The following is an 18746-nucleotide window of genomic DNA, read 5'->3' as shown; positions in this document are numbered from 1 at the left end:
CCCTGACGCCACGAGGGGCGGGGCACGCCGCCACGTGACGGGGAGTGACCTCGCCGTCCGGCGCCATGGGGGCTTTGGACCCGGAAGTGGCGCCCTGGGCTCGCGGCGGGGCCGCGGGGATGGCGGGAGCCGGAGCGGGAGCGGGGGCTCGCGGCGGAGCGGCGGCGGGGGTCGAGGCCCGGGCTCGCGATCCGCCGCCCGCGCACCGCGCACATCCGCGCCACCCGCGGCCTGCGGCGCAGCCCTCGGCCCGCAGGATGGACCCCGGGTCCGGGGGCCTGGGCTCCGGGGACAACGCCCCGACTACCGAGGCTCTTTTCGTGGCGCTGGGAGCGGGCGTGACGGCGCTTAGCCACCCGCTTCTCTACGTGAAGCTGCTCATCCAGGTGGGGGGCCAGGGGCGCCGGAGGGAGGTGGGGGTGATGTGAAGGTGACAGGCCGGGATCTGGAGGAGGATGGGGGCGGGGGAGCCGATGGCGACGAACTGGGGGAGAGTGGCAGGAACTGCAGGTTTGGTGGGCCGAAGGGGTGGGAGAGGAGGGAGAGGAGGGGTGGGTGAGGGGTTTGGGGGTGCAGTGGGGACGAGTTTTGGGGTACAGGAGTGAGAGCGAGGGAGTTGGATCGACAGATTTGGGAGAAGGTAGAAGGAACAAGGGATTTTGGGGGTGCAGGAGAGGGGCAATGGGATGGGGAGACAGGTTTGGGAGATGAAGGAATGGAGGCGATTAACTTGGAATAGGAGGGAAGGGTGAGGGAAGACGCAGCAGAATTGGAGGAGGGGTGAGAAGTTTTGGCGAGTGGGTGGGGAGGAGGTTTGGGGGCCAAGGCCAAGTATTTAGAAGATGAGGAGCACATATTTAGGGTAAAGGAGAGCAAACGCTCTGCATTTGATAGAGATGAATTTAAAGTGGTTTGGAGGGACAAAAGACTGCGGGTTAGGGCCAAAAACCTAGACGAGAAGAAAGGGCATCAGACTCCCAGGGAGGAGGGTGGAGGGCGGAGGGCATTGGATTGAATGATGACGGAATTTGGTGAGAAAAGGTGAGGGCAAAGGATTTAACAACGAAGAGCTGTCGGTTTACAGGAGATGGGGGCTCTGGATTTGATGGCGACGACGGATTTGGTGGGAGGAGGGGATATGGTGACGTGTTTGGGGGGAGGGAAACATCAGGCGACGCAATGGGGGAGGGGAGTGGTGGCGATTTGTCTTGAGAGGGGAGCGAGGAAGAGACTTTTAGGGGGAAAGGGATGACGCATTTGGAGGAAAAAATGGAAGTCATCGGGGTTGGGACGTGGGAATCGCAGTCCTTGTATCTGGGGGGATGGGCTGAAGGGGTATGGGAGTATTGAAATTGGGCAGAAGGACAGTTGGAACACAACTGGATAGGTAGGGGCTGCAGAAACTGCAACCCAGGCAGGAATGGCTCTGGGGTCAAGGGGTGCATATTTGGTGGCGGCCCCGCATTGCCTTAAAGACTAAGTGGGCTGCTTGAGAAAGGGAGAGATTGAGCTGAAAGGGGTGTGGGATGGAGGAAGAGCATCCGGCAAAATTAGGTGGGTGTGTGACTGAGCTGGGCACTGTTTAGATGGGGGTGGTTCAGACCTGGACTGATACCTGAAGATTTAGCCTAGAATTTTCCAGTTAAGAAGAGTGGGAGGTGGGGGGGTAGAAGTTGAGATGGAGACCCAACCAAGATTTGAGGTTTGATTGGAGTTGAGGGGAGTGGGTGTTTGTGTCTTTATAATTGTGCTGAGAGAGAGGTGGAGATACAGTGGGAGTGAGAGGGACCTGAGTGGACACGATGGAAGTCTGGGATCTGAGGAATGGGGCGGATTTTTGGGTGTGACCAGGAAAATGACAAGGAATGAGGAGATTTCAGTCAGGGACATCAGGGTGCTTGACTAGAATCTAATTGTGACCGAGATTTGGAAATGGCTGCTGAGGGAACATCGAGACTGACTTTTGGTTGTGATTTGGGAGTGAGGGCTGCTTTACTTACAGGATTAGGATTGTATTTACAGCAATACAGGTGACAGGTTTGAGTGAGAAATTAGGGCTTTGGAACTCGTAGTACCAGACATGAGAAGTAAGGATACTGGAAGCTGAGTTTTTTAGCTGATGGAGTGAAACTGGGTGAGGGCTAGGACTTTAGGGTGGCCAATAAGAGTGGAGGATGCTGGAGTACAAGGAATAGGGGGCTTCCTGTGAAGGAAATGGAAAGTGGCTTCATCGTTTGCACCACAGTAGATTTGGTTTACAAGTTTGGGGAGAAAATTGAAATAAAGGTGACTTGGAAAGGGCATTGGGCCATGCGAAAGAATTGGGAATGAGGGAATCTAAAGGGTGAGAAGAACTGGATGGTGGGTGGGTAAGGCTGGGTAGGCCCAGTTGGGGTGACAGAGGTCGCCTATCCGATTTGAACCCAGCTGGCGCTGAGTGTAACATATTTGAGGGTGAAATCGTAGTGGGTATAGCTTGAGAATCAGAGTAACATTTTGCAAAAGGGCAGATCCCCGTTTGGGGGCGGGTGGCAGGATTGGGGGTTATCTAGATTAGGTGAATGAGAACACAGTGCCTCAGATCAGGGCCTGTGCTGTTAGGTTTCAGGAGCTGGAGATGTGAGGGTGCTGGACTGGCTCTGCCAGCTTTGGCTGTGGTTAGGACTGGGGTAGTAGATGTGGAGGTGAAATTAGGTGGGTATGACTTGGGAACAAGTAATGACAATTTGAGGGTGAGGGGACCAGGGATGAGACACGGCCGGTGTGCCTTTGATAACCAAGGTAGAAGTTAAGAAAATAGACTCGAATGATTTGGGAGCTGTGGAGATACTGGGTGAAGGGACACAGCAGATTTAATGGTGGAAATGGAATTGCTGGGACGCCCAAAGTGTTGTGACTTGACTGGTAAGACAGCAGAAGAGCAGTAGCTCAGACTTGGAGTTCGGGGTATAAAGGGTAAGAACAAAATCAAATCAAAACAAAGCTTAACTCCAGACCTTCGAGCTTTCAACCCAGAAGGGGAAACCTCTAGAACGGGAGGCTACCTGCTTGAGTCAACTGGTTCATCCCTTTCCTTCAACTCCCCTGGGCTAGAGTTGTTTTTCCAGAAGGTCCCCATCACGGAGGGGGTGTTTTAATTTACAGTCAGTAATCTGTCGTGTAGTTCAGAATCACATCCACAAGAGAAAACCTGAACTTTCAAAAACACTCGGGTGACTAGGCAAAGAAAGGAAATTGAGCCGGGAAAATGCTAGAAGCGTACGTTGTCCTGTTTTTAAGCTGAGCTTCCCAACCCTGCTGTTTCTCCTCCCTTCCACATCCAAGGGGAGCTGCCCTGGTTCGTGGGCTCGGCTGGCCTGCTTTGAGGGACACAGCTGGTGTCCTGGCCCCCTGCCAAAGAAGGGGCCTTCTCACACCCCACTTAGGTGCTGGTCTCCCAGACACCTTGCCTCCTGCCTGGCCACAGAGGTCTGTCTCCTCGTTGATTGGCAGCATAGCCAATGGCATCACCCCTTGGGAGAGACCCCACCTCCATAGGAGTGGCCTGGTGCTTCACCCACCCGTGAGTTTAAGAGATACCTTAATTATAACCAGCATCTACACAGCGAGAATTATGATAGCCCTACAGAAATGGGGGTCATTCTGTCACAGGCATATGGGGGTGACGGGAATTAGAACACAGTTGAGGGATTGTTTGAGCAGCATCTGGGAGTCGAGGTCACAGTGTGCTCTGCTGGGGAGTGAGAGGGACAGATTTGTGGGCGTGTGCAGTGGGTGCAATAAGAAATTTGAGGGTGGGGTGAAGCTTGGAATGGGTTACTCGGAGCTGGGCTGTCTGAATTTGGGGCCCAAGGTTCGGGCTTGAACGTGTTTTGGTGTTGCTACATTTGGGATTGAGACTGGACTGAAGTTTTTGACCTGGAGATAGGCAACTGAGATTTATTCTGTGTTGAGTGTGGGGTTCGAAGCACATAAAAATGGGGGGTTCTGCATTGGAAATATCTGGAATTTGAAGGTAAGAATGTTGGGGGCCTGGGGTGACTTGGATTGTGGTAGCGGTGGTATCTGGAACTAGACAATTCTGTTCATGTACACGATGCTGATGGTTGTAGACACCAGTGAAATTTCTGGTATGTTTTGATGGGAAAACATCAACAGGAGCAGCATTAGAATTTGTGGGAGGAGAGTTGGTGGCCTGGGAAGGATGAGAAGCAGTGAGACTGAGTCAACAGTAGCATCTGACCTTCCTTTTGTATTTGTTGATTCTGAAGGTGGGTCATGAGCCGATGCCCCCCACCATTGGGACCAATGTGCTGGGGAGAAAGGTCCTCTATCTGCCGAGCTTCTTCACCTACGGTGAGTGTGCTTCCCAGACAGGAAAGCCCACACCGTCAAACGGGGAGCAGGCCCAGCTGGGCACCATGGTACCCAGAGTCAGAGCTGGCGTGGAGGAGGGGATCAGAGAGTGCGGCCAGAGGCAGCAGGGTGTCGGGGTGGGAGCAGGTGAACAATACAGCTTTGGTCCAGCTCCTCTGCCTGCAGCTGCCAGCTGTCAGCCTAGGCAGCAGGAGGGGCAGACAGGTGCCTGAGAGAGGGCAGTCCAGGACGCTGGTCCCTGTCATCCCTGCTGCCCCAGGTTGGGCCTGGAAGCAGGGGTGGGGGTGGTTTTCCTTTTGCCTTCTGAGCTGTCCTGCCCTGTTACCAGCTTTTCTCTTTCCTGCTACTCTGGCAGGAGGCCCGTTGGGATCTCTTGGGTTCTTTTCCTTCGTCCTCTTTCCCCTGCATTCCCCAGGCAGTGGTGCCTACTCACTCTGGCATCTCCATCCACTGGGTATAGACCAGTTCGCAGTGAGTTGAGGCCTCGCCTCCGATGTGCCCTGACCAGCTGCACGAGCTTGGGCAGGCTGCCGAACTGCTCTGGCCCCGCGCTCCTCGTCTGCAAAGCAGCATCAGCTTCTTGGTGCCCAGGCCCTTCACACAAACACCTCCTCCCCGCCCCAGCCGCTCCACCAAGAAGCCCGCCACAGTGGGGCTTGCCTGATGCCAGCGAAGCTCACCTGGCTGCCTCTGCTGCTCATCCCCTGGCCCACAGGTGCCAGCTGGTCAAGGCCATTTCAAGTCCACCATCACTGTCCTTCTCCCCAGGCCCCGCCCTCACCGGACTTCTTTAAATGTGCCCTCGCTTTCCAAGTTCACAGCCAGGCCTATCCTCTCATGCTTCCTCCACCTTTTCTCTTCTCACCTGTTTGGTCAGTTCAGAATGTCCTCTGAAAAACTTCCTTTCTACAAAGTAACTTGAGGCTTTGCCTCCTGTCGCCTTTTTTTCACTTCACACACTCTTGGCAGAATCTCATGTCAGGTTTCTCTTCCAATTTTGCCACCATGTTGTTGAGTACAGACGAGGGGCAGCCAGAACATGTCGTTTTCTTGGGAAATCTTTCTTCTTTGTTTTTATTTAAAAATTGTCAGTGTAGGGGAGAAGGAATCACAGAATGAGGAAGACACCCCCACCGTAGTACAGTGAAGCCAGTATACAGAGTTAGCGCAGGATTTGCGGGAAGCCGGCGTGGTGGGCTGCCGGCCCCTCCCTTGTGTTTGTCCGTGGTTTCCCCTGCTCCAGCTGTGTGAGGGACTCGAGGTTAGAACCCAGCCCGTCTCTCTTCATGTCACACAGTCATTCCTGAAAGGACTCAGGGTAGAGAGGTCTTGACCCTCATCTTTGCCTCTTGCAAAGAGGAGCAGAGTTCTGAGGTGTGTTCCCCGACACCCCTGTTTATGTAAATGTTGTTTCAGCCCCAGTGTTGTAAGCAGATGCCCGTTGGGCATTTCCAGATGCTGTCCCTGCTCTCAAGTTGGGGAGGGGGCTCAGCTCAGCTGTCTGGCTGGCTGGGTGCTGTCTGGACAGCATCTACTCCCCATGTCCTGGTGAAAAGCTCCCCAGCTGTCCTGACAGTCTTTGGTGTAACGGAAAGAACTTTCTGGAGCATTTTCCAGGGACTGCAGAGAAACTGCAGCATGATGGAGCCCTTTGGGCCCACAAAGGCCTCTGAAGGCATTGCTGCACCTTTCTCTGCTCTCACTCGTTTGTAATTCTGCTCTGAGATGGCAAGAATAGGGGTCCTTTCTCTGTATTTACTGGTGGCAGATCGGCTAGAAAGAGGTTAAGTTTCTCCCTGGAGATCACGCTCCAGCTTTATCCTGCGGAGCCGCTCCCTGTTGCTGGCTGGAGCGCCCCTCCCCCAAAGCAAACCTTCCTTCTGCCTGTTCGCTCTGCTCTGTGAAGCAGGGCTCCTGGCCACATCGCCCAGCGTCCTCTCCCCTCCTGCTCCTCTCCTTCCAGCCCCACCCCCATCTCAGGAAGCCAAATATGCAGGTAACAGGTGCTCTTGGCTGTCAAAGCCCGTGCTGGCAGTGACGTTGAACTGCTGGGTCAGCAGACATGTTGCAGAGGAAGGAAGGAAGGCACATTTGCTGGTTCCTGCCACTGTGCGGTACTAGAGAGCTCAAGTCATGGGGCTGAAAAGGGGGCACATTGTCTGAGAGAATGTTCTGCTAGCTTCCAGGAATGCAAGTTTCTAAAAGTACATCACCTATTTGAACACAGTTTAAAAGGTGATAGTAAATAAAACAATAAAACATTATTAAGAAAGGTGTCCTCTTAGAGACCCTAATGCAAAACCACTGACTCACCCAGGCAGGGGCTGGCTCCCTGACTGCTGAAGTCTTTTCTATAGAATAGTTCATTGGCGCTTCTTTTTTAGTTACTTCTCCACTGACATTTCCCTCCCTGTGATTAATAAATGCCAGCAGGTGCCAGGTGGTGTTCTGGGCACAGCACAATAACAGGGTGGGGACAGCCCTCTCCCTGGCGTGCCCTGGGGACACCCTTGAGGCTCTCTTCTGGGAGCCCTTGCTTTTCCTTTTCTCCTCCCTTAGGTTACAAACTTTGTCATTGCTGTGGGCACTGTCTCTTGTTCCTTTTTTTCTTTTCCCTGAGAAAAACATTTTTTATAAGCAACACCGTTGGTTTCTGGGTTCCAGCACTTAAGTTAATGAGTTGGAAAACTATAGGTCAGTTTGCCAAGTAGATTTTTCAAAGCTAAAAAGAAAAAGGAAAAAAGAAGTGAACTTGTTTGTCAAAAATATGTTTTGAAGGTTTTACCAAAAAAACACAGGGGCTAGAGAAGACCTTTGGGCATGGGGTCCTGGGCAGATGCCCCTTTCTGTGACTAAAGTCAGCATGTACAGATCTTCTTCGACTTACACTGGGGTTACGTCAGGATAAACCCATCGTAAGTTGAAAAAATGAGTCGAAAATGCAGCTAGCCAGCAAACATCATAGCTTAGCCTGGTCTGCATGAAACGTGCTTAGAACACTTACATTAGTGTGCGGTTGGGCAAAATCAACCAGCACAAAGCCTATTTTATAATAAAGTTTTACGTGTCTCATGTAATTTATTGAATACTGTGCTGAAAGTGAAAAAGAGAATGGTTGTCTGGGTCCAGAATGGTTGTGAGTATACCGATGGTTCACCGTGTGGCTGACAGGGCGTTGCGGCTTGCTGCCGCTGCCCAGCATCACAAGAGTATAGTGCTGCATGTTGCTAGCACGAAAAGATCAAAATTCGAAGTGCAGTTTCTACTGAATGCATATTGCTGTTGCATCATCATAAAGTCAAAATATTGTAAGTCGAACCATTGTAAATTGGGGATCATCTGTATTGAGGGACAGGGTGTGTCTGGTCTGGGTGTGAATGTGACCCAGGAGTGGGTGTGTCTGGACTGGGTGTGACGCTGCCGCCTCTGCTTTCTTATAGCAAAGTACATCGTGCAAGTGGATGGGAAGATAGGGCTGTTCCGAGGCCTGAGCCCCCGGCTGATGTCCAACGCCCTCTCCACTGTGACCCGGGGCAGCATGAAGAAGGTGAGCCTGGGGCGAAGCCAGGAGCGGTTGCCTCAGGTTCCCCCAAGCTCCCTGCTACCCCCAGAGGCTGCCGTGTGCCCTGGGCCTGCTTCTCTGTTCCCAGACTGGTCAGGGTTCCCCCCCAGCACCAAAGCCGGGCTCCAAAGCCTGGTGGTCTAACACTGAGTCTCCTTAATGGGAGGGCTCCTGCCCCATAGTGCTCCTGCTTTCCCACAACTGTCACAACAGACGGGCTTTTTTTCCCCAAGCTCCAGCCCTGGGGGTTACCTGAGACGGGCCCAGCTAATGGACACTGCAGAGAAAATAGCAGGAGCTGGTTCCTGCCATCTCTGCCCTTGAGAGTTACATTTAAGAGACACAGCTGTAGGGGCTTTTGGCCCTCCTTTGTTTTTTGTATCTCAGGTTTTCCCTCCAGATGAGATCGAGCAGGTTTCCAACAAGGATGATATGAAGACGTCTCTGAAGAAAGTGGTGAAGGAGGTGGGTATCTGAAATCAGAGAAGGAGAGGCCCTCAGAGGGGACTCTGATCACTTCTCACCCTGGAGTTGGCCAGGTCATTGAGAGTCACAGAGCTGGGTCCTCGTGTGTGCGTGGATGGAGTGGGACATGGAAGGAGCCCCAGGGTGGACACTGCAGAGAATCCCAGAAAGCCTGTCAGCCGCTGTGGGGCATGGCCCTGGACCCAGCGGCACTCCTGGGTGGTGGGGATTGGGGGTGGGCGACAAGTGGTGCTGTCCGAGGTTGACTGACCCTACGTGGGGCTGCGGGATTCCAGTTTTTCCCCCATAAGAGCTCGTGGCTCCCCATGAGTGCCAGTTGCAGAGACAGACCGGACTGAGTCCCTGCCCTCTGCTCTCTTCCAGACCTCCTACGAGATGATGATGCAGTGCGTGTCCCGCATGCTGGCGCACCCCCTGCATGGTGAGCTGTCCCATTGGAGACTGTATCACTGCTGTGGGATGACCCCCCCGGACTGAAGATGGGGAGCCGTAGAATTACTGGGGAGTGAGGGTGGGTGGGGGTATTCCATTGGGACCCCAAAGAGGGGAGGTTGGCTGGGGTCCTGTGCACAGGGAGCTGGGCTCTTCCCAGGCAGAGGAAATGGGATGCCGTGGTCAGGGGGTACGACGGGGCTTCTCAGAGGCCCTCCTCCCCTCCTGCGCTCTTACACAGGCCATGTTGTGCAGTGGCCGCTCTACACCGGGCACTCCACGGCTGGGTTGACGTGGGCTTTGGCCCACCATGTCACTTGTGTGTGTTTTCTTTTTCCTCAGTCATCTCAATGCGCTGCATGGTCCAGTTTGTGGGACGGGAGGCCAAGTACAGGTGGGTAATTCTTGGGACTGGCAGGAGTGGCCATGTTACCATTCAGTGTCTGCCAGGACAGGCCAGGCCATGCTGGGTCAGTCGCTGCCCCTTCTCTGCCCCAGTTCTAATACGCTGGCCTTAGAGCAACGTGGTATTGGCTCTGTAGTCTGTGTCCAGGGGCATTTTTCTTTTCTCCGTCTCTTTTCTGGCGCTGCCCTGACGAGCTGTGCAGAGAGGGTGAGTGGGGTTGGAGTGACCTCGGATTAGGAGTTGTGGCACCAGAGCTGATTCCACCACCTAGAACTGACCTGGAGTTCCCTCCTGGAGCCCTAGGTTATGCTGTAATGATTTCTCCAGCCATCACAGAACCCAGCTTCTAGCTCATTTCATCCTCTGCTCAGAGGCTCTTTGCCCTGTGAGCTTGAGGCTTGTCCCCTCAGGTGTTTGCCAGATACTTCCCTGGCCTCTGCTGTGCCTGGCACTGAGCCGGCTGCTGTGGGGGCATGGGTGTGTTGACACAGCCCCTCCCCATGGCGGGTAGGCCCTTCCTGCCCCTCTGAGGCTCAGGGCAGCACAGGAGGCGGATCCTGGAGGCATGTGGCAGGAAGACATGCCTCAGTTACCCTTCTTCCCTTAAGATTCTCGTTTCCTGGGTTCAGATGTTTTCTGTAGCTGTCCTGTGGGACCACTGCCCCAGGAGGCTTTGCTCTCATGTGCCTCATTTGGGGTTCACTACTGGGAAATTGGTCCGTTCTCCCAGACTGAAATGTGGGGTGGTGGATGGGACAGGAGGGGATGGTCTGGTTCAGAGCCCCAGTGGGCCGGGCCACTGTTCTGAGAAGAAGGGTGGTGGAGCCTGGCAGGGCTGGGTTGCCCCAGGAATAGCGCTCGCCAGGACTTTGGCTCCCACTGTCTTTCTCCTCGGCTGGCCCCTGTCACCTCAGCTTTGCAGAGCCTCCATGCAGCACAGGCCACTTGGCGTTGCTAGCCACAGGTCTCAGAGATTGCTCTTGAGCTTGCCTCACTTTTCACACCAAGGACGCCACAGCCTGTCCTCTGGTCTCTGATGGGCTGCAGTGGCCAGGGCACAAGTCCCCAGCTCCCTGCTGGGGAGGGCCAGATGCCTTTTCCTAGGCTGTATCTGGGTGGGCTGGTCCAAGGGCCACTTGTTGCAGGGCCCTGTGTTTCTTCTCTGCTTCTGGGAAGGTGATTCTTTCCACTCGCCACCCCTCCTGCTCTTACTCTGTGGGGCACACAGGCTTCTCTGCCAGAAGGTGGTTCGGCTGGAGATAAGCACTCGGGCCAGGCAGGCAGAAGGGCCTGTCTCCTCTGTAGCAGCCCAGGCTGGAAGGTTCACTCCTGAATTCCAGGTCCATGGAAAACGGCAGTAGAGAACTGCTAGACTTCTGCCCCTGTGGGTTGTTGGATTTCCCCAGTCTCCATGGACTGTGTAAATGTTCCCTCACCCCCAAACTAGAGCTCTCGAATATTCCCCACTTGGGTTCTGGCTGGTAACGGAGGCTTCCCTCCCCACCCCAGCCAGGGCTGGATGGCTCTGAGCAGGGGTGGTGGGCTTTGCTCCGCACCAGGGGGTGGGCTCCTGGAAGGTGACTGAGTGACTCTGTATTCCTGTCTTACTTTCTTCACAGCGGCGTGCTGAGTTCCATTGGGAAGATTTTCAAAGAGGAGGGGCTGCTGGGATTCTTTGTGTACGTGAGTTTATACGCCCCATTCCTGGCCATGGGCATGGCTCTACTAACAGGCTCATTCTCAACCTCTCAGGCCGCAGCTGCTGGCCTCAGACTAACCACAGGGCTCTGCCCCAGCCCGAGTAGCTGCGCTCATCTCCTGAGAGCGCCATAGCACGTGCGAGCTACGGATCACCCGGACTGAAGCTGCCCAGCCCCTTGCAGATCACGGCTCACACAAAAAGGGTACTGTTCATCAAAAATGCAGGGGAGGTGGGCTGACTGGCCTCCCCAGGCCCGTCTGTTTGCCCTGGGCTGGGGGTGGGCATGGGGCTGGTCTTCACGAGCCGGGGCACTCCGTGGTTCACAGTTTCACTGCTGAAAAATGACTGGAAATCTGTGACTTGGATTGAGCGTTGAGCACTGGCAGCTCATGGGCTGACTGCAGCCAATGGACTCTTTGACAGAGCGTTTCTGACAAATTACATCTTCACATTTTACGTTTAGGATATTTCATACAATGATCAGTATTTCTGGCATCTCTTGAAAAGTCAGAAAACCTAGCCCTCCTGGTCGTGTGTTTCTGCAGAGCAGTGTCAGCAGGGCACATGGTCTCCGGGGGGCCACGGACCCTGCCCTCCTTGGTGTCTCACACCCACCTTCCTTCACCTTTGAGGAAAGCTCATGCCGAGAAAACTAACCCACAAATGGAACCCAAGAGCTGGGCCTGACAAGTGTGTCCTTTGTTTTGCCTTTTTAAGGTCTGTGCAGTGACATACATGCCGGTATGTACACAGTATACCAGATCTGGGGCCGTTTATTAACTCACATTGTGATTTTATAGTTGGCCAGGTGTTTTTGTTTATGATCTCTCATTTAGCCAAAAAACAACTATGTATAGGGGTGTGTGTGTGTATGGTTCTCATCAGGAGGTGATTTTGCCCCCAGGGGACACTGGCAATGTCTGGAGACATGTTTTGGTTGTCACAACTGGCATCTAGTGGGTAGAGGCCAGGGGTGCTGCTAAACACCTTGCAATGCAGAGGACAGCTTCCACAGCAAGGAATTATTCATCCCTAAGTGTCGACAGTGCCAATATTGACAATCTTGGTTTATACAGACACACATATTCTCATATGTCTATATGTATAAAAATACATGTGAATACCCCTGGCCAAGTGGTTAAGTTCACGCGCTGTGCTTTGGGGGCTCAGGATTTCGCTGGTTCGGATCCTGGGCACCGACATGGCACCGCTCGTCAGCCCACGCTGAGGCGGCGTCCCGCATGCCTCACCTAGGACTCACAACTGAAATATACAACTATGAACTGGGGGTATTTGGGGAGAAAAAGCAGGAAAAAAAAAAAGATTGGCAACAGTTGTTATCTCAGGTGCCAATCTTTAAAAATAAAAATATATATATACACATATATATGTGTGAATAAACACTTCCTCATGTGACTGTGGCATCAGACCTTAAAACACTACACGTCACCACCCCGGGCATATTTCACATGCCTTATATAGTTCTGTTCTGGGGTGTGATTAGGATTCCCACATGGTAGACGCTTACCCATTGGGTTCTTTTTTCCCTCACATGATTTTGGAACAGGTGATACATGTTATGGTACTCGGAAAGCACCCAAGGGTGTACATGGAAAGTCAGTCTGCGCACAGGCAGAGGCAACGGGATTGGAAGTTGCACTCACGAAGGTTCATTTTATTAATATGCCTCATAACATAGGCATATTAATAAAATTGCATATATTCTTTTGAACTTTTCAAATATTTTGCAGTAAGATTTTTTAAAATTCAGAAGTCATAATTCTGCTTCCTCTCTCAAGACATAGTCATTTTTCCCTTGGAGATCTTCCCAAGTCATTCCTTATCTAAATAGGCATATAAACACATTTAAAAAAAGTACTAGTAGCACGTAGGACCCACTGATCTCAGTCTGGCTTTTTGCCCTCAGCACTGTGTCTTGGGGAACCTTCATGTCAGCTTGTAGAGCTGTTGATCCTAAAGGCTGTCACTTTAATAAAAGCCCTCTTTGCGAAAGCTTGCATGGAATGTCTTCAGGGGAACATTCCAGGGGTGAAGACGACAGATGCATTGAGCAAAGTGTTTTGTGAGAGTTGAGTAGGTAAAGAGACCAGGAGAAATCTACCAACATGTAGGCACTCTTTCATAATCTGCATTTGAAAAATCCAGATTTAGCAACATTTACATCTTGAGGCCCAGCTTCTGTGGTTGGAGAACCACTTGTGAGACCATCAACTAGTTTGTGGCATCAGATGTGGCATATCACACCCTCCGTGGAGAAAGGAACACCAGCTTCCTGGTGTGGATGGCTGCTGGCCCACGCCGCCCCTGCAGACCTCCTTCCTGAGGTGGTGCCGTTGGATATGCTGAAGTTTTGAGCATCCTGCCTGCTTCCTGGGTGTGGAGCCCCAGGAAATGTTCCCCTCCCTCCCCTGCTCATCTTTGCTCACCTTGTCTTTTAGTGGCTTAATTCCTCACCTCCTGGGAGATGTGGTTTTCTTGTGGGGCTGTAACCTGCTGGCCCACTTCATCAATGCCTACCTGGTGGATGACAGCGTGAGTGACACCCCAGGGGGGCTGGGAAACGACCAGAATCCAGGTTCCCAGGTTGGTTGGAACAAGGACTTGTCCATCTTTCCATGTACTGCTGATGCCCAGGGTCTGGGGCAGACTCGAGGACTCTGGGATTCTGAGTACCAGGCCCTGAGGACTAGAGAGGACCTCTCGGGAGTGGTCTGAGCAGAGGCCCTCTGGTTGTCCGTGGGTCATCTTTGACTCCAGGCAGAATGGCCTCGAGAGATGAGATTGGAGATCAGTAACCAGACTTGGAGGAGTTCATGGAATGCCCATCTCTGGGCAGCTTTAGGAATAAAACAGACCCCAGCTTCTCTAAGGCTGGTTTGAGTCAGTGACCCAAGGAGGACTCAGGAAATCAGGAGATAGACCAGCTAATAATAACCCTTTAATTTTTGCTTAATGTTTTATGCTTTCAAAAACCCTTTTGTGAACATTATAACATTTCATTCTGACAGCACCCCAGTTGTTAAGGGAACAGGGTGCATATAATGTCCCCTTTTACGGATAGAGAAACTGAGACCCAGAGGTTGAAGGGCTCTCCAGAGGCATTCAGCTGGGCACTGACGGGGCTGGGCCTGGGCCTTCCCTGTGCCGGGCTGAGGGTGCCTGCCGCCTTGAAGTTTTTCACATCAGCTAGGAAGTGTGCGGTGCAGGCGCAGCCCAGTGTTTGGTTAGCAGTGGTCTACACAGCCTGCTGTGCACAGACCTCTCAGCTGGTTGGCTCAGGTGTGGGAGGGCCTTGGTCCTTTGAAAAGGCGCTTGTTGAAGAAAAGTGTCCAGGGACCTGATGACTGACTGGTTCTGCCTGAACCCAGAAAGAGTTGGGGAACAGTGACGGGTGGGAGATTCCTGGCAGCCAGACATTCTGCCAGCGGGGATTGCCAACCCCAGGAGGATAGGCAGGGGACATGTCTGCCAGAACCACTTGGGGGGAGTTTGGGTTCGTGTTCTGTGTCTGTGTCTGTGTCTGGGCCCCAGAATGGCGTTGGCGGGGGGTGGGGGGGGACAGGGCGGCGAGGTGTGGGCATGGTCTGTGCGGCCTGGAGTGCCCGCCCCAGCTGAGCCTCTGCCCGAGGTGGGTTGCGTCTGCCGTGTGGCTTGGCTGGGTGAGTCTCATGGGCCTTTCAGTGTAAGCACATTCAAGTGCTCCATAGAGACCAGCGCCCACCTACAGTGACAGGAGCACGTGCTGTGGCCCTGCCCTTTCTCAGGGGCCTTATGGGTGGGTGAGCTGCTGCTGTCACATACAGAGCAAGGCCGGGACAGCTGGGGCATCCGGGCAGGGGGAGGGGTGTCCCACAGCTGCCTGGCTTCCTCCAGTCTAGGTGGGCAGGTGTTCGACCAGGGGCTGCTGCCTCAGGTCACCACAACGCAGTCAGCAGCTTCAGGAAAAGGATTGTTCAAGTGCTTTTCTGATGTGGTGTAACCGCTAACATGAGGCTGCAGCTCAGGCACAGGGCTGAGCAACACCCCCCACCACACCCCCAGGTTGCAGGCATCCATCTGGTGGGATGGCCACACCACAGGAAGCTGAAGGGTAGGTAGTCACCCTTCCTTGTTAGGAGCTGCTTCCTGGGCAAAGCAGAATTCAGAAGTTGGGCGCCTGAAGGTGAGAGCTTGGTGAGGTGGGGGGGGTGGCTGTAAGCCCAGAGTTTCCCCTCGCCTTCTGCTGCAGGTCCAGGATTGTGTGGGTAGTTTGGGTGGGTAGCTGTCTTTTCATTCAGTAAGCACTTACTGAGCACCGACTGTCGGCAAAGCCCTGGACATTGATCAAGGCAGACACAGGCCGAGCCCTTGAAGCTCGCAGCTCGGGGTTATGCAGGCCAGCAGCCAGTAATCCCAGTTATCTGGCCTTCACTTCTCCTCACCGTCCCCAGCTGGGTCACAGAAGTCCCTTCAGTCTGGTTATCCCACTTCTGCCTCCCAGATCTTCTCTTGGCTCTGACCACAAGGCCACGGAAGCCGCTGGCAGGCCCTGCAAGGGATGCAGTGTGTGCAGCGGGTGTGTGAGGCCAGTGTGGAGGGCAGGGCAAAGGGGGCCCAGATGAAGCAGCATGGGACGAGGGCCCACGTATCTGAAGCCTGCGTCCTGAGGTGCCTGTGGCAAACCTGTCTTCCTTTCTGTCTCTTCAGTTCAGCCAGGCCCTGGCCATCCGGAGCTACACCAAGTTTGTGATGGGGGTAAGTTGAGTCAGCTGCCCTTCCCACTGCCCTCTGGGCCTGGGTGGGGCTTAGGAGGCCAGCACTGGAGGGCTGGCAGCATCCTCAGTTTCAGGGGTTGGCACAGTGTGGCCCTGCTCCCTGAGCCTGGGCGGCACTGGTGGAGGGTGGGTCACGGACACTCTGCTCTCTCGGGTTTCAGATCGCAGTGAGCATGCTGACCTACCCCTTCCTGCTGGTCGGTGATCTCATGGCTGTGAACAACTGTGGGTAGGTGTGGGCCCCTCCACCTGGCACTCGGCCCCCTCCTTCCTGGTCTGTGTAGGGGCTCAGCCCACCAGGCATCCTGGCTTCCTCTAGGATTCACCATGCCCCTTTGGGCTGAATCTCTGGTTCCGGATGTGGGTGGTGGCAGCTCCAAGCCATTCCTTCTGGAAGTTTCCTTTTTCTTGGCTGATCCATCTCCCACTGTTCTCTGTCTAACATGCTCTCCTTCCTGGGCAGGCTGCAGGCCGGGCTCCCCCCTTACTCCCCAGTGTTCAAATCCTGGATCCACTGCTGGAAGTACCTGAGTGTGCAGGTAAGCAGGCTCCCAAGGGAGATTTTTCCCATGCTTCTGCCCCGTGATCAGATGAAATGGTTTTGTGGCCTCTTCATTGCATGGAAAGGTAAGGTTGTCATGGAATCCAGTCTTGTGAGTAGGGAGGATAAAACAAATGTAGATTCTTGGTTTAAGGCATTTAAATTAAATTTTCACTTTATTTTAGAAAGGATTTGAAGTAGTTAGATCTGAATTTACAAACAAAGTATACATCAGACGAGGTCTCCTTTTCTTCTTCGCCTCTTAAAGACTCTTAAAATGAGTAGAAGGAGCCCACGGGGTGGGTGGTGAAGCTGGAGAGCTCCTTATCCCTGGAGCAGCCCGGGCTGCAAACACAAGGACTAAGAGCGGTTCCTGACACGCAGCTGGCGAGTGGAGAAGCTGCGAGTGGAGACCGCCGGCTCCCTCGTGCAGGATGTCCCCGGGGCTCAGGCCAGCCTGAGGGTTGAGCTGGGCCATGTGGTGAGCCTGGCGAAGGGGCCACTTGGGGGTTTTGTGTCTGTGCCCAAGCACCCTCCCACTGGCTGGAGCTCTTGGGCCCAGAGGTCAAGGATCCAAGTTTCTGGCCCAGGGCACATCCTCGCCTTTTCCTGGCCTTGGTTTGCCTCAAAGTAAAATGGTGCAGTGGCTTGGGGAGGAGCGAGCGCACAGACTAGCCTCAAGGTTGAGAAGAGGACAGATGAGAGGGAAGCAGGGAAGCCAGAGATGGACACAGTTCTTGCCAGCGACTCTGGTCAGTTCTGCGTGTGTCACATGCCCTGGGCATTGGAGGAGTCCCGACCACTTGGGCTCTGAAGCGAGAATGGCACCGAGTCTCGTCTTGGGGCATCTCCCTCTGAGTAGCCCCATCGACACCAAACACCCTGTAGCCTGAAGTGAACCGCTCCCTTGCGCTTCAGCACAAGGCGCCTTCTGACCTTGGCCTCCGGGAAAGCAGGCCTAGCCCTCCACCCCCACCCCGGGGGTCTCAGAGCTGCTGGACCCATCTTTGCCTACGCTGGCTTTGCTCTGGGGCAGGGTGAGAAGCATGCCCTCCCCTTTCATTGACCTGTCTGTTCTTCCAATCCAGGGCCAGCTCTTCCGCGGCTCCAGCCTGCTTTTCCGCCGGGTGTCATCAGGATCATGCTTTGCCCTGGAGTAACATGAATCACCTAAAACCCCGCTGTCTCGGCCTGGGCGCTGTGGAGGAGGCCTGAGCATCTTGAGGCACCTGTTACGACTCCAACCCAGCAACACCTAGATGTGCTCCAGCCCAGCTGGGCTTTGGTTTCCATATTTGCCATGTGTCTGTCCGGAAGTGGGGGTTAGGTGGGGGTGAGGCTGCGCCCAGTGGATTGGTCACCTGCTAGACCTGCGGGAGGTGGGCAGGGCTATGGAATTGGGGCAGAATCCCCTTACTAAGCAGATTTGCTGAATCCGCTTTGTATCAGGGGCCAGAGAACGACTTGTGGAGGCCTAGGTTGGATGGGAAAGGCTCGCGGGGTCAGGTCCCACCCCCTGCTCACACCCAAGTGGGCCCAGCTCTCCTGCAGCTCAGCTGGGAGCACTGCCCTCCTGCTTTGTACATAGGGCGTGATCCCCTTTCACCAGGCCACCACCATGTCCAGGCCTGTGCCAGGAAGCCATTGCTCAGTTCTACCTTTGTTTTTCTCAACACTACCTTTCTGATACGAAGGCAGCACCTTCGGAATGTGAAATCATGTACTGCTCAGAATGTGTCCCTCTCATCAAGTGCTCATTGGTTTAATGGTGACGCCTCCTGTGCAGGATCTGGTCACCTGTGCATTTGTGAACACCCAGGAATTAGGCAGATCACCGTCTCTTGTCTACCCAGTTTAACAATTTGTGATAAGATTTGACCGTTTCTCCCTCAAATAAATGTATTGGTGGTGATTTGGAGTTTTGTGGGGAGTCTCTCATTTTTATGAGCTTAAAAACCATGTGCAAAGTCTTTCTCAGTCCTTTGTGTTTGTGGGAAGGAGCTGTAAAGCGACAGGGCTGGGGCAGCCTGGCCTGGAGATGAGCAGTGCCGGGCTTGCTGCAGGTCAGCCTCGGGGAGACGCTGGACAATTTTCTGAATTAGACAAGGCCCAGACGCCTGTTCACAGAGCACCCGCTCATGCACAGGCCTCAGGCCTGTTACCAGGGAGACGTCCCTTGAAGGGCCCTCCCAGCTTCAGAAAATGTTCCACCCAAACCCCTAACTGTCATCTCAGCACTGTTTGTGGATGACATTCTCAGGTTTTACTGAGAGTCGGTGTAGAGGTCACATGGTTACAGCAGAAGGGGGAGACATGGGCCCAGCTGAAGCACCAAGGCCCCCTGCCTTCTCTGGAAAAGGCGGACCTCCCTTCCATTCGTTTCTGCCCAACCCCAGGGTCTGTAAACAGACAAAACTTAACAAATGGACCATGCTGGCCCTTGGAGACTGGGCTTGTATCTGGTA

The 18746-nt window shown here is 53.9% G+C and overlaps 1 protein-coding gene across 2 annotated transcripts; it reads left to right on the top strand.

Annotated features, from left to right (window-relative positions):
- Window positions 1-34: 34 nt before the first annotated feature.
- Window positions 35-18199, top strand: MTCH1 (mitochondrial carrier 1). Of its 2 annotated transcripts, none has more exons than XM_070584493.1 (12): window positions 35-386; window positions 4272-4356; window positions 7818-7924; window positions 8327-8404; window positions 8789-8846; window positions 9200-9251; window positions 10883-10942; window positions 13425-13569; window positions 15673-15720; window positions 15902-15969; window positions 16204-16279; window positions 17370-18199. In XM_070584493.1, the coding sequence occupies exons 1-12, from the start codon at window positions 66-68 to the stop codon at window positions 17439-17441; spliced, it is 1170 nt and encodes a 389-aa protein (XP_070440594.1). In that variant the 5' UTR covers window positions 35-65; the 3' UTR covers window positions 17442-18199. The 2 variants fall into 2 exon arrangements, with proteins under 2 accessions (XP_070440594.1, XP_070440595.1); XM_070584494.1 differs by having other exon boundaries at window positions 51-386; window positions 13425-13518.
- The last annotated feature ends 547 nt before the right edge of the window (window positions 18200-18746 follow it).

This window comes from Equus przewalskii, chromosome 19 (genome assembly GCF_037783145.1).
Source record: "Equus przewalskii isolate Varuska chromosome 19, EquPr2, whole genome shotgun sequence".
NCBI lineage: Eukaryota > Metazoa > Chordata > Mammalia > Perissodactyla > Equidae > Equus > Equus przewalskii.
This window is presented reverse-complemented; position numbering and strand designations above follow the sequence as displayed.

Excerpts from the sequence above, each read along its gene's own strand:
- MTCH1 (XM_070584493.1), top strand. The coding sequence starts at position 66 with ATGGGGGCTTTGGACCCGGAAGTGGCGCCCTGGGCTCGCGGCGGGGCC. Across the intron at positions 7,925-8,326 it reads CCCGGGGCAGCATGAAGAAG|GTTTTCCCTCCAGATGAGAT; the intron begins GTGAGCCTGGGG and ends TTTGTATCTCAG. Across the intron at positions 8,847-9,199 it reads GCTGGCGCACCCCCTGCATG|TCATCTCAATGCGCTGCATG; the intron begins GTGAGCTGTCCC and ends CTTTTTCCTCAG.